The sequence below is a fragment of the Callospermophilus lateralis genome, chromosome 3 (genome assembly GCF_048772815.1).
Source record: "Callospermophilus lateralis isolate mCalLat2 chromosome 3, mCalLat2.hap1, whole genome shotgun sequence".
NCBI classification, from domain to species: domain Eukaryota; kingdom Metazoa; phylum Chordata; class Mammalia; order Rodentia; family Sciuridae; genus Callospermophilus; species Callospermophilus lateralis.
Window position 1 is genome coordinate 145,559,375 of NC_135307.1, and position 14,867 is coordinate 145,574,241.

A 14,867-nucleotide genomic window follows, 5' to 3' on the forward strand; every position below is an offset into this window, starting at 1 on the left:
AGATTGATTCCCCCATGAAGAAGAGGGAGTGAGATAAGAGACACAGATTCACTCTGTATCTCTCATCATGTGAGACCCTGTACCACCTCAGGACTCTGCCAGCAAAAGACCATTACCAAATGTGGTCCCTTGACCTTGGAACTTCAGAACCGTGAGCCAAAATGAAACTTTTTTCTTTATAGATTTACCTGCATTAGGTACTTCATTACAGTCATGAAAATGGATTAATATACCTGGCAACCAGGGGCTGTGGGGAGTTTGCTTAACAATCTATTTGGTGAAATTTCTGGGTGCTGCTTCAACTTTAGTAATGGATCGTCTCTAAGTTCTTGCTGGGAGAGCATTTTCTCCTGATCCATTAGGAGATGAAATGCCCCTCCTTCCACCCCAGCTGTGACATTAATGCTCCATGTCTTGTCTAGATGGGTTCTAAATAGCTGCTGCTGTCCCAGCTGAGGGAGTGTGGTGCCTTTTCTGTGTCCCCCTGTCCTGGGAGTCAGGCAGGGCCAGGATCAGCCTCATACCTGCTGGAGGAAGGGAGCTGGTAGGGCTGGCAGCAGAGATATGGGGTGGCAGGAGGTGGGCTAAGAGTTGGGGAACCCAGCCAGAGGGAGAAGGCCTGGGTTGTATCATGACCAGGGCCCGCACTCTGTTGGAGGTTCCTACAGCAAGGGTCACTTACTCCCATGCTGAATGTCTCGTTTGGCCAGCAATGTGGCTGATCCACTTCAGAAGCACAGATTCAGCACAGATGCCAGACCTTCATATCCCCACCCAGGGTTTTTCAGCCACACAGGATGAGGCCCAGGACTGAATGATTTGTTAGCACTTGCTCAGAAAGATACAGCCACCCACCAGACTTGCATTTACCAGAGACCTCTGACTCTGTGGCCAGCAGGCTGAGGCTCCCTGCAGCCAAGTCCCAGGCAGGCCAGCTGACCAGTATAGCAATAAAGGACACAGCCCCACACCCTATGCTCCCCCTACCCCCAAGCCCTCAAGGACTGGCTTTCGTCTTTTACTTCACAGTCAGTGTAAAACTGTTACGGAAAAACATTTTATTACACGTGTTCAACTTGATTCCAATGAAATGATTAATTTTTCATGTATAATGGCAACCAATGTTTGTCTTTTTTTTCCCCAAAACCAGCACCAAAAAAATAAAAAATAAAAAATAAAACAAACAATACCATGGGTACAGTACGTAATGTAAGTTAACTAATGGAAAATATATACATTTGACTTTGAAATGAAAAAAAAAGAGCAATGATATTATTGCCATTGAGGATCTTTTCCTCTGTTCTGATCACATCAAGCCATGGTCAGCTGAGAGGGTTTCATTTTTGCACCAAGAAGAATAGCACCATAAGACTGTGAGACTCTAGTTAGTAACACATCTGTGCCACCACAAAGGTACAGTACTTGAGTGACAGTGCAGGGTACTGTTAACATAGAAACATCATATTGTACTCAGAGCTTGTCTCCTACAAAGTGGAACAAGAATGTCATGATGGTGACATGGCTGATGCCATTAAACCGAAGGCGAGCTGGTGGATTTCAGAGACAGCACCAGCCTAAGCTGCAAGGGCTCAGGAACACACTGACCCTGGGGAGTTAGTGGGGTGTTTAATAATAACTGAATTGATCATTTCATTCTGAGGGTATGGGGCTTTTTGCCAGGGGAGTCTTCAGCATGACCCGGAGGCAGTTCAGAGTTACCAGGCAGAGTGAGTACCAGCACATGCTCAGTCTGCTTGGGTGGGCCCCTGCGGATGAACAAGAAAGGTCACCGGGGCCGCCTCAGCTGGTTGCCCCCGTTCTGCTTCTTGATTCCAAAAGGCAAATGTCTTTTGGTGAATTAACAGTGCATTTTGGACTAGGGGGAAGACAGTGCCACCGCAAGCTCCCCAGCATTTGAGGGTTTTGTGGAAATGGGCTCAGGGGAGTCTGCGGGTGGCCAGGCCTGAGCTAGGAAAGCACAGTGTTTTGCACAGGCCTTGGAGTGTTGGCTGACGGGTCACTTAATCCATCCTGACATTCTCTCATTTAAGCACCTAGGGAGTTTTCTCCACACTTTTCATTGATTCAAGTGGAACTGAATACACTTCCAGCCATCCCTACCACTTCTCTGCTAGGGGACAGTAAAAATCAAAAAATAAAAACAAAACAGCACCAATTAAATCAAGCACTTGAAGATGATCTGTGGAAATTGGCCCAAGTGAGATCCTCTGTCTGAACCCAGGGAGGAGAAGGGACTTTCTCAAGGTAAGTTTCAACATAAGCACCCATGAGACATACCCACCCAGTTGGTGAGCAAACAGGCCGCCTGGGACAGCCAGGGTCCTACCATAAGGTGTGTTCTCAAAGAGGCCATTCTGGGTGACAAAACAGCTCTGAGGCAAAGGGTGAGGGGACTGTGAAGAAGGCCTTCTGCAAGGTGATGATGGGTCTGTGAGGCCTGGTGCCTATCCCAGCTGGGCAGTGTGCATCCACTGGTCATGGCACACCAAGCTTGAGAAACCCGCCCCAAGGAAGCAGTTAGGCCTTACTCTGCAGATTCCAGGCCTGAACTGCATCCTCAGAGGTCTTAAGTGTAATCTTAACTTCAGATACAAGGCCAAGGTCCAATGCAAGGCTACTGGGCTGTTGGGCGGTGCTGCAGCAGCTAAAGGTGCAAAGCTCTGTTAAGTGCCTGCTAGAGTGGACGCCCCGAGGAGCGGGAAGGCCACATGCCCTGACAAGCTGTGCTGAGCCCACCTGTATGCTAGGAAGTAGAATCCATTGCCCCAACTGGTATGTGTCCTGTTTCACGGCACCTTGCAGAAAGGCACTTCTGTCGCCCTACGTGGTGGACAGCAGAGCTTGGAAAAGTAGATGCTTCCCCAGACCCAGCCCTTCAGAATGTCCTCCCCACTTGGGCAGTGTGCAGAGCTATGTACGCTGGCCTCCTTGTTGGTCTATGCAGAGTTAAACTCTCAGGAATAAAACTTCCAAGGCAAGGCCCAGGGTTTTGAGAATATGTTCTCAGAGATGGGCAGAGAGGCCAAGTTCCATCCTTGTGTTATCTGAAAGGTTGATTAAGAAATGTGGGCTCCAGAAACCCATCAGCTCCAGATCAGCCAGTAGAGGTTTGTCTGCATCTGTCCTTCCATACAGCGTGTTGCTGGCTTTTAGAATAAAGCCTCTTCTAAGTATGGTGTATCATTTTCAGAATGTACCCCTCCCCAACCCCCACAGTACAACAGGCATTGGGTATTCAGTGTCAAAAGAAAGCCAGGACAGAAGCACTGAATGGTGTCTCTCTCTCAGCAACTGTCTGCCAGAGGTGTTCCCCTTTGAAGTACACGGAACTTTAGAAATAATAATTATGTGACTCATGCCCATTGTTTTTCCTTACTGTAGAAAGCCATCCAGTGGCTGTTAATAATATATTAAACAAAAGCACTAATGGCAATGTCAAGTCCACTCGTAAGTTCTATGCAGCTGAATTTTTGGGGTGGCCTTGTTGGGGGAGTCGAGGTGTGCTTCGGGGAGTCCTGGCCATGGGGCTGGTTTGCTTTTGGGAGGGTGGGCATTTCACTCATTCAAATGCCAGGCTTCGGACCTCGAGTGTGAGTGCTGAGCAACTGCTGAGCCGTGTGTCATGAGCTTGGCGGAGAAGGCGGCTGGCGCATCTTGTTCGCGTAGAAGTCTCTACACGTCTGGCAGCAGCGCTGGTACCACCGCATGTCCTGGCAGAGGTTCTTTTCTCGGATGACCCGGCAGTACACCGTCCACTGGTCCCGTGTGCATTTGTATGTCAGAGCAGCTAAGGTGACAATGGAAAGAGGACACTTAGAGGAAATCGAGATGGTCCGTGCTCTGACAGTGTCGGGCTCCCTCACCCTTGTGTACTCACTGGCCTTGAGAGACTCGTGAAACTAAGCCCTTGCCAGGGGCACTGTAGATGCCACTTTCTGCTACAAAGGACACATCCGTATGTCCAACACAACTGCTTGGCTGAGTGTGGTAATCTGGCTGCCCGTTTAAGGGAGAGACCAGAGGACACTCTGCTCCTGAGCATGGTAGCACTCACTGTTATTTTGTGGCACAGCATACCATTACTGTTGACATTTTGAAGACAAGGGGACATGCAGCAGTGGACTTTGAAGGACCCACAAATACAAGAGGTCAGAGTACAAACAAATGATCCAAATCTCCTTCAGGGTAGTATGGAGAGAGAGCCCTGCTCAGAAGAGGTCCTTGGAGGATACCAACCAGGCTTAGGCTGGCAAAAGCCACGAGTCACTTTTATAATCTCAAAGTCCCTCCCTGCCCAAACCCAAATGGAGCTGCTCAGAAAGCCCCTTCTTTTGGGTGGAGTTTTCATGTTGGAAATATATTTGGCAAGGATATATTTCCCAGGAATTTTTATCCAGAAAGGCAAAAACTGTTGAGTCATCAGATCAATATCAAATATTCTTCCTCTTATCTCACCACCAGCTTGGGACATGGGACAGGTAGAGGACCAGGTTCTGGGCCCCAAACTTTTTACACAAAACCTGTTTGTTCTCCACTGTGTCTCTGCATCTTGGGCTTCACTCAGGAGCATCCCCCATGGACATCATGAGGGCCTCCTGAATCTTTCATTTCCAGAACAAAGCACCTCCCTCAGCCCTGTCATGCCTAGGAATCCTGATACTAAGGATTGTGTTTGAGACTGCAGTTAGCAAATGTCTCTTGACAATGAAATTCTCTGAATCCTCCTACATTCTGTAGAACAAACAAATGCTGGCCTCTCCAGGACTCAAAGCCTGCCCAAGGAGGCAGCTTTCTGGCATACAGAACTCTACCACCAGCAGTGAGTCACAGTCTACAGGACACAGTGCCTCCTGGAAATCTGGACCAGAAGTACTCACCAAGACGAGGGGAGGTGATGGTGTTCACGTTGATCTTGTCATTGCAGACCTCCTGGTGGCACTGTCTGTAGGCTGCCGGCTTCGAGAGAGTGGGGCACTCACTGCCATGGCGCCCGGTGACCTTGTGCATGCACTGTACCACGCGGGACTGCAGCCCCTTCCCGCAGGTGGATGAGCACTGCCAGAGACGGGGACAGCTTGAGGTGAGGGTTGGGACAATGACCCCAGAATGTACTGCCCCTGGTCCTGCAAGTCATCCCCAGGTGCTTGCAACGTTTGCAAGGTACTAGTGGCCTGAAAGAAGACCATTTCAAGATATGGACAGCATGTTGGTGTCCCCTCTGCCCAAATGATATGTTGCATCCTTAACCCCCAGCGGGGTGGTATTAGGAGGCAGGAACTTCTGGAGGGTTAGATGAGGTCATGAGGGTGGGACTCTCAGGATGGGATTAGTAGCCTTATGAGAAGAGAAAGAGGCAAGACTGTTTTCTTAACATGAGAAGATGGCCATCTGCAAACCAGGAGGGGAGCCCACACCAAACACTGGATCTGCATCTGCTGGTACATTGATTTCTGGATTTCCAGACTCCAGAACCATGTAAGACAAATGTCTTTGGTTTAAGCTGCCTTGTCTTTGGTATTTTGTGATAGCAGCCCCAGTTAAGATGATTGCCAAAATATTAATTCATACTGGTTGCATTTCACTTCTACCTGTTCTGAGCAGAGATCTGGGCTTCAAAATTCTTAAGACAGTGGGCAGGTGGCCTAGTAGCCCCCAGAAGGGACTGGACCTGATTACCACAGGTCTCCCCAGCACTTCTGCCTGTGCCTCTGGGACCTTTGCTCAATCATGACTGCAGTTAGATTTCCCACAAGCCTGGGGGGCTGCAGCTTAGCATTAAGTTTAAATGAAATGCAAACTGTATATCAGTCATGGACTAATATTTGAGGCTGTTGATTTTGGCACCAAATCCCCAGTTGCTGGCATTCACAGCATTAGAAACCCTGGCACAAGGAGGCAGAGGTTGCTACAGCCAGGACAGTATGGCTGAGCAGAGCATCCCAAATTCCTGAAGCGTGGACCAGGGCACCCTCTGCTGTGGTTCTATCCTCTGTCCATTCCTTGACAAGCTGTCTCAAGTTTTGTGACACATGACTACTCTTCAGTCAAGCATGGACTGCATATTTGACAGTGATCCCATAAGAGTCTACTGGAGCTGAAAAATTCCCATTACCTAGAAATGTTGCAGACGTCCTAATGTCATAGCTCAATACATTAGTCACGTGTTTGTGGTGATGCCAACGTAAACAGCCTGCTGCGCTGTCATGCACATAACAATGTAGCACACATAATTATATGCAGAACATAATACTTGATAATAAACGACCATGCTACTGGCTTATATATTTACTATGCTTTTTATGTTCAGTGTACTCCTCTACTTATAAAAATAATTTACTGTAAAAGTTTGCTGTGCTACGCCAGCAGCAGCCTCACACGTCTTATGTTTAATAGTGTGTCTCTTGATTACACGAGAGGCCACATGGAGATTGGCCCATGCCGTCTAGGTTTATGCAAGCGCACTCCTACATACCCACAGAGATGAATTCACCTAATGACACGCTTCTGAGTACCTGGCCCTGTTGTAAGTGGCCCATGACTGTGTTACCCAGGGAGGAAACTTCCAGGCATTCTGTCCTGCCTGGATTCTGCCCCCTGAGCCCTTGGCCCTTGCTAACTCTTGCAGGAGCCCTTAAAACTGTCTGCTACATTGGTCTCTTCCCAAGCAGAGAGCCATATCCATGTGTGGCACCTTCTCCATCTGGACTCCCTGGTGTCCACACAACCCCTGGGCTTCATGGGACTCGGAGTGCTCTGTAAAACTTTAATACACCCGAGGCTACTGTGCACTGCCCAGCTGCAGTTAATAATGGCATCTCGGGGTACAGAGAAGTGAGCAGGCCTATCCCTGGAATGCTGCACATGGTGAGGAAGCCAGGTGCCTTCCAGATTCTGTGCTTTCCTATGTCCTCCCCAGGGCCTGACCGTGGCCTTCTTGTGGGCTTTGAGGAGTCAGGCTCAGCAGAAGGCCTTGGTGTTACCAAGGAGCCCCAGTGGGTACCATCTAATCCCTTTCCAAGGGGCTTCTGTGAGCTGGGTGAATCCTGCTGTTTCCTTGTCTGACAAGCAGGGTCATGTTTACCGTGAAGGGCACTGATCTTCAAATCAAGGGAGACGCAGGAAAACCACAAGCAGTTCCCATTCCTGTCTCCTTCACCACCCTCCTGCCCTAGTGTTCAAAATAGCACTGGCTCTCTCTCCACCACACAAGGCCAGCCTCAGGGCCTCTGCCTCATGCCTAGCTCCATTTCCTCATCAGAGGACACTGGGCTCAAGCCCCTGAAAAGTCATCCGGCATTACAAATGCAACTTTATCGTCTTGGGAGTCAGCAGGGGTTTCTACCATTAGGGACACCTTGAACTTGGGACAGGTGCTAGAACCATATCACTTCACCTGGAGAAGCTAGGGTCTGCAGCCTGGAGTTAGTTGGTGAGCTTTAAAAAAATCTTGTTGGGCTGTAGCTGTAGCTCAGTGATAGAGCGCTTGCCTCGCAAGTGTGAGGCACTGGGTTCAATCCTCAGCACCACATAGAAATAAAGATATTAAAAATAATCTTGATGTCCCAGACTGATAAAATCAAACTGTTTAGGGGTATCTTTGTTTTTGATAGTTCTCCAGGTGGTTGCAATGAGCAGCTGGAACTGTGAGGCCCTGATTTAACCTGAGCTTCTGCCCCATGAAGAATGCAAAGAGCTCTGTCATCCTGTGTGAAGTAGTTGTATATTTATATACAGATACATATAATTAAGCCAGAATGACATCCAGCTGCAGCTTGATTGCTGAGTTTATATGTAGGTGACAGCTGTGCTTGGATATAAGGGGTGAAGGCTTTCATTCAAAATTATTCTTAGAAGAGTAAGTTGCTTACTGTTAGAACAAAATCTCTTACAGTTCAGAGGCAGGGGTGAGGAGTGCTTTCAATGATTTTGTAGTCAAGGTACTGTTTGGGAAAATGCCACTCACCTGAATGACCTCAGTCAGGGCTCATTATGGATCTAATGGAGATAACACAGGAGTTAAAAAATAAAGAGGAGGCAAAAAATTATTCTTGAAGGCAGGACTTCATGATCACAAATGAGGATGGTGTAAAAATGTTTACAGATCACTTATAAAAATAAGTGGTTATGTCTAGGGTCTGAGTTCTCTCAGTGAGTGACGGAAAAGTGCAAAGGTTCTAATGCACAGCAGAGTCACACCAAAACCGAGCAAAGTCACATCAATGAAGCATAAACTAATGCCGCAACCGGTGCAGGAATGTCCAGTGATAGCAGGATATACAGATCCAAAAGGGCAGCATCTCTAACTGAAATCAGGCAGCGATGACTCTCTGCTCTAGCCAAACGCACAGATGACTCAGAAAAGGGAGCTACATGATGACACAGACACTGCAAATACTAGGCTGGCACCGCATACAACTGCTCATTCAACTGATCCACCCAAAGCGGCAATTTTATAAGGTTCAGTTTCATAATGTGCAAAAAAAAAATAGTATTTTTAAATGCAAATGTCATAGATTCCAATACAGAGTAAATCTAAAGTTTCTGATATAACTTTAATTATGAATGTATAACCACATTAATAGTTTACATATTTGAGGTAGGCATTTGACTAGTCCACCTACACCATGAAAGACGTTGACATCTAAATTGGTCATACAATTATGAAAAAACTCTGCTTTCTGGGAAAACAGGATGATCATATAACTATGATTTTTCTTTCCAAAAACATGGACCAAGCCTGTTTTTGGAGAAAAAAAAAAAAGACTCTGTGTACCGATCCACAGGTGACATGTGCTTTTTCAGATCTTGGACTACTGGTCATAGCACCACCTTCTGCAAGATACACACCAGGAGGAAAAACTAGGTATTCTTCCCATTACTTTTTGGAGAGGGGAGCATTGAGGCAGGACAATAGCTATTGGGTTCCTGGGGAGGAAATTCTGCACAGACTAAGGCTTGTTCCCCCTACCTCGTTATATCCATCTTACTCCCTTGTATCTCCCGATCAGGAGGGGCCCAGGCCCTTCTGGCTGGGATCAGCATGCCCGAGTCACTTGTGTTACAGGACTCGGCACTGCGAGAGTTCCCGAAAGAATCTTCTTTTCTTCTGCAGGTGTTATTAATATGCATGTGAAAATGAGGGCAAGGGCTCCACCCTGTGGGTCTATTAAAACCAAGTGCAAAATTAACAAGGTCTCTGTCTGGAAGTGATCAATAACCATGGTAAAACTCGGGTGTCTGGGGTGACCTTGAAGAAAAATATTCCCTCTGAGTTAGTTTTGTTCACCTGCTCTGGGGCCAAGAGAAAGGGCTAGCACTCATGATATCCCTGCCCGTATGGGCCTGTGTTCTGGCTTCCTACAGCCTCCCATGTGAGACCTGGATCAGTATAGAACATTCCACAACAACTCTCAGAGGCTGACTGGCCACTGAGCATGGTAGGGGCCAGTGTTGTACCCAAGGTCAGAGTTAGTGGCTAGAGAAGAATAGGACCCAGCTGCCTCATTCACAGACTTCCTGCATGAATTGTGAGCTGGATGGGGCTTCAGTGAGAGGCCAAGAATCAAAACACGGGGTCATTGACTGCCCAGCTCCTTATTCATTATCTGTCCTTGCATGGGTCACTAGCACTTAATTTTCTAGTCTATAGAAGGAACCTCCATGAGCTCATAGAAGGTCGTCTCCAACATCCTTCAACCCGGAGGAGTGTTTTTCCTCACTACTCTCTAGCGCCCCCATGAGGCAAGACTAGGCCAGAGTGTGAAGGCAGTGTCTCTGCTGTTGTTGGTCCTGCAGACCCTGCCCCTGGTAAGGATTTTACTTATCTGGATTAGCTTTTGCCAAATTCTAGCTGGAGTCCTAGGGGGTACTGTTCTCACAACTTTGTTTCCCACGGCTTTGGTTCATATGGAAAAACTTTGAGAACATGGGAGAATTTATCTACCTGAGAGCTGCACCTGAGCCCCCTCAAAAAGGATACTCCATGCTTTAGGTGAGAAGACAGATTACAAAGTGCCACATACAGAAACCATTCCATTGTTGTTCTATACAGATGTATGTGTGCCCATTTAAAAGTCTGGAAAACAAACCATTAAGAAATTTCTAAAAATTTTAAAGTCCTATAAGGTTTTCTTTCCATGTAGTCTTTAGTAAGGATCACCTATGTAAATAAAAATGGAGAAATGTGCCAACAACCCTTTGGTGTAAGTGGCCAGTGACCCATCTTCTGTGCCTGCTGCCTTTTCATTTGAGGTAAGGTGGTACCAAGCCTATCCCTGGCCTAAAATCTACATATGACACATCCTTCTTGACCAGCTTTGCTGAGGGTGCAGAGTACTGGGCGGAGGCAGGAGACAGACTTGTTGGCATGCTGCAGACTACTCACTAAGCCTTATGACCTCAGGCAAAGTATTTAACTTTTCTGAGCCTCTGTCTTTGAAGCCGGGAGGATAATAAACTTTCAGAACTGTTTCCATACACAGAGGTAGCATGGACAGGATGCCTAGCAGGGTCTGGATAGCGTGGGCCTCAATCACCAGTGCGAGTAAAGAGAGCTGGCTAGGGAGGCCCCAGAGCCGGAGAAGCCCATTGAGCCACCTGGAGTCTTACATAGCTTTCCTGGACACCCTGAGGTCCCTGGACCCTCTGCAGGCAGTTGTGGCCTGGCTCCCAGGGTGATCAGGCAGCTGGACCTGCAGGAGCACAATTAGAAGCTGCTCTGGCCCTGCAGATAAATGTGATTTCAGAGACGTCTGAAGGGGCACCCTCCAGGAACCTGAGCTCATTCACATTAAGGATAAAACAGGCACACGCTGTGAATTCTGTCTCTGTTGGCCTCCCCTGTGGTCCCAGCTTTAATTAAACAGTGAGGAGACTGCAGTGTCTCCTGATAGCATCAAATTTTGCCCCAAGCCTCGCCATGAAGCCATTTTTCAAGCTTTTACAATCTAAGCAAACAGATCTATAAAAAAACATATCTGATCTTGTTTGAAGCACTCTCTCACAGAGGGGCACTTTTTTCAAGTGGCTCATTCCATCAACACTTAATGCAACTCCACGAGACTCAGTTAACTGACAGAAATAGCAGCAGCCATAAATTCACCAGAAAGACTTCCTGCCAGACAACCTGAAGTAAGCGTAGCCCTCCTCCTGCCCCTTCCAAAGCACAAACCTACAGTGACACATCACGGACCCTGACTGGTGACCCAGCAGCCACTGCACCCATCTGCTGGCCGGCCCTGGGCCAGGAGAAAGAGTCAAAGACATGTAAGATGGAGTGCAATAGCAAAAGGAAAATTTGGGATGCACAAAATAATAGGTTCATGGCAACAAAGGGGAGAGGGAGTTTCAATTGGGACTTATACATGTGCTTTTCATGCAAATTATGAAGTGACTGTTGGAAAGGCGATATTCCCCAAGGTAGATGAGTTTCCTGTAAAAAGGAGGAAAAGACCTTCTGTTTCACATGACAGGGAGACAACATGCAAGCATTACCGGCTTGGCTTTTTTAGAATAACAGTAGTTATAACATTGACAATAGAAGTAGTCAAAGCATCAGAGCCTACCTTCTGCATGTCTACCATGTACCTACCAGGTCTATGTATATTCTAGTTCTCACATTAGCAGCCACCATGGCCAAAGGAGTGCTCGGAACAGAGTAGGTGCTCAGTAAATGCATCTGCAGGGGTTGTGACACTACCTTTCATGGAGGCAGACTATGAGGCTCAGCGTGTCCACGTAACTCTTCCCTAGCTATACAGCAGTGGCCTCCCACCCTTGCCTGCCCACCTCCCCCTAGCAGGGAGGAACTAGCTCTTGATCACCTCACAGAGGTTCTGCCACAACAGCAGGACTCCCTTCTTCTCCCTTCTTCCAGGTAAATAAAATCTGTTATTTACAGCAGATCCCAATGGGATTTTCTGAGGATTAGCTAAAAGAGGCTATAAAGATCTTGGGAGGAAGAAAATGCTTCTGGAGGAGGGGCCCAGTCTGAGCTGCCCTGCACGGGGGCAGGGTGAGCAGGGGCTGAGTCTGGGTAGAAGGAGACAGGAAGAAAGCTTCAGTGCAGACAAAACCACCCTGTGGCCACCCTGATTCTCAGGGGCCAGGCTGCCTCCGGCAGGTTTTGGATAGCAAAGAATGACAGAGAATCCTGACAGTCTCTCCATTTTCTGTTTGTACCTGAAAGGCGCTTGGATGGTGAAATGTCAAGAGTTCTTCAAAGGCATTTTTTGGACAGTTTTCCCCGCAAGACTTGGCCTGAGCAACGAAAACCTGGGAAGCTGTTGAAACCTGAAATAGCAGGTCTCAACAATAATGAAAATCCTCACGCTCTTTGTGCTAGCTCTGAGATGGAAAATGCTTTCTTACACACACACACACACACACACACACACACACACACACCTCTTCCCCTTTAACTCTTGCCTTGCTTCCTTTCATGCAGTCTTGACTTCAGGAGTCCCTGCTGCCCCCCTCTTCCTTTGAATTCACAGCCTGCTGCACTTCAGATTCTGGTTGGGGCTTCATAGCTAAGGAGCTAGAAGGCAGAGGTGACCTCTGATGACCTGTAGGAATGGAGGAGTCCCCAGGGCTCCTGGGGTTGGAGGAACAGAGGAGACTGCAGGGGCAGCTCTCATTCTCTCCTTAAGCTAGAGCTGTTCCCAGCAGGTCACTGAGCTTCCCCTTCACCAATCTCCTCAGTGAAAGAGGCTTAGGGTCCTACGAAATGCCACAGAAACATGTCTGCCCCAGTCCACACTATCATCCCAGGAGGGCACAAGCCTGGGGCAAACATGGTTTTATGGGGCCTGAATGACACTTAAGGAACTATTTGTCTAAGACAAATGTTTTACAGACCCATGTAAGAAATGACATTTTAATGAGTGACCACGGACCTGTGACTGTACCCAATGGTGATGAGATGAAGATAAAAATTAGCACTGGCTGGCATCTGTGGAAGTCGTTCATTCCTTATTAAGTATCCCTAAACGAACCTGACAGGAAGATCTTAGACAAGGTTAGGTGAAGCATGGCAGAGCCAGGACATGGACCTGCACTGTCCTTACCAAGTGCGCCCCAACCCCCAAAAGTCAATCACATAATGTGTGGCACAAGAGAAGTGTTCTTCAGGGACAACGGCCAGGTCCAGGGTCTAATGAGAATCTAGACTGTGGTGCAGAAGAGTCAGGATAAGCTGGAGCCCACTCTGATCTGGTCGGATGGATACTGGGGACATGGAGATGGGGGACCGAGGAGACAAAGGCATCTGCCTTAAGCTCTGCAGAGCAGCCCTGGCACCCACCTTGGGCCATGCTAGCATGTCTCCTGGCAACTGTTGGAGATGTCACCACTCTGTAGCAAGCTCACTTCTCCTAACTGAGCAGTGACTGGGGCTTCGGCTTTTCCCTAACACTGTGGCAGGCTCTGTTTGCTCATGTGTATTCCATACCAAAGGTACCTGTCCTCCCACCTCCTGCCCAGTCCATAAAGCACTGAATTTTGATAATCTTTCTCCCACTAGCTGCTCACGCTCCCACGGGTACTATCCAACTGAGGATTTCTTTATTCCTGTCCCAGTGCACAGGGCTGGCTTCCTGGCTCCATGGTATATGGTTTGCCACATCCCAGAAGAGGGCCCCAGTGTCCTGACTTGCTCTTGGATGTACCAATTTCCTTTAATAAGGACTTGACTTTTAATTTCGTGATTAAGAGAAGGCTTAATGTGCAGGATCTACTTTTATAGAAACAACAATTGTGCTAAAGGGCAAATGACTGATACAAAGCCTTTGGGGTAGGTTTGGATGGGTGGTGTGGAGACCGGGGAGATATTTGATTTTATGCCGAGTCTCTGCCTTTGATAGAGCTGAAGCCATCTTATTGTTCAGTTTCTTTCTTCAAATTAAGATAACCTTCTGACATTGTGCATTGAAAGAAAACTGAATTACAAACCAGAAGGCACGTCACTTTTTAGTTGTGTGACCCTGGGGAAAAAAGCCACATCACCACTCTGAGCCTCAGTTTCCTCATCCGCAAAACTAAGAGACAGTTGTGAGGGTCAAGTGGATCATATGGGTGAAAGTGCTTAGTAGATTCTAAAGCAATGGCAAACGTCACAGCTGTAACAACATTTCTGTGAGCTTGAAGAGGGGATCAGCCCTCCCTGACTTCCTCTCAGGGCTCACAGGTACTTGCACACATATTGGGCCATTTGATCTTCTCAAGGCCTCTGGGAGTTACTATCATCTCTGTCTTACAGAGAGAAGGAAGCTGGAGTCAGATGAGGCCTCGAGGGCTTGTCAGACCAGTCCCTTCCCCAGACCTCCACTGACACCAGGAGATCAATGGCCGTTCTGATCTGTTCAAACCGGGAAGCACAAGTTCTTAACAGACAGAATCAACAATTTTCGTTAAAAACATCATCCCATTATAATTCCTCTGGAATAGTTTATTTCTCATGGGGGAAAAAAAAATCTCATCAATTCAATGGTGACAAATGTTTCTGGTCTTAGACCTGAGACATTTCGACTTTTGATTAGAAGTCACGCTCTTCTAGAAAGAAATGAATTTTCCTCCTCTTTCAGTTTAACTCCCAACCACCACCCGGGTAGAATACATAGACCCATTCAGTGGCTGCAAACAATGATTTGCATTGTTTTCGGAAAAGTGCTAACATCCTTGGAGGGCAGGCAGCTGCAGGTCATTTTCCAAACACCCAGAACAACTGTAATGCCCTCAGCCGGCGTGGGACTATGAAGTGTGACCCTCCTATGGGCCACTAGTTAGGGTTTGACTATTAGCTGTGCTCAGGACTCCAGGGAGGAGCCACATAGTCCCTGGGAGCCTAG

The 14,867-nt window shown here is 47.6% G+C and overlaps 1 protein-coding gene across 2 annotated transcripts in view; it reads right to left on the reverse strand.

Annotated features, from left to right (window-relative positions):
- Positions 1–3,641: 3,641 nt before the first annotated feature.
- Adamts17 (ADAM metallopeptidase with thrombospondin type 1 motif 17) overlaps positions 3,642–14,867 on the reverse strand; it is a 347,197-nt gene continuing 335,971 nt past the window's right edge. For both annotated transcript variants that reach the window (XM_076848849.2, XM_076848848.2), the window contains 2 exons: positions 4,899–5,076; positions 3,642–3,808 (listed from right to left, as the gene is read on the reverse strand). In XM_076848849.2, coding sequence (XP_076704964.1) covers positions 3,642–3,808; positions 4,899–5,076 — 345 coding nt within the window. The remainder of the gene's footprint in view (positions 3,809–4,898; positions 5,077–14,867) is intronic.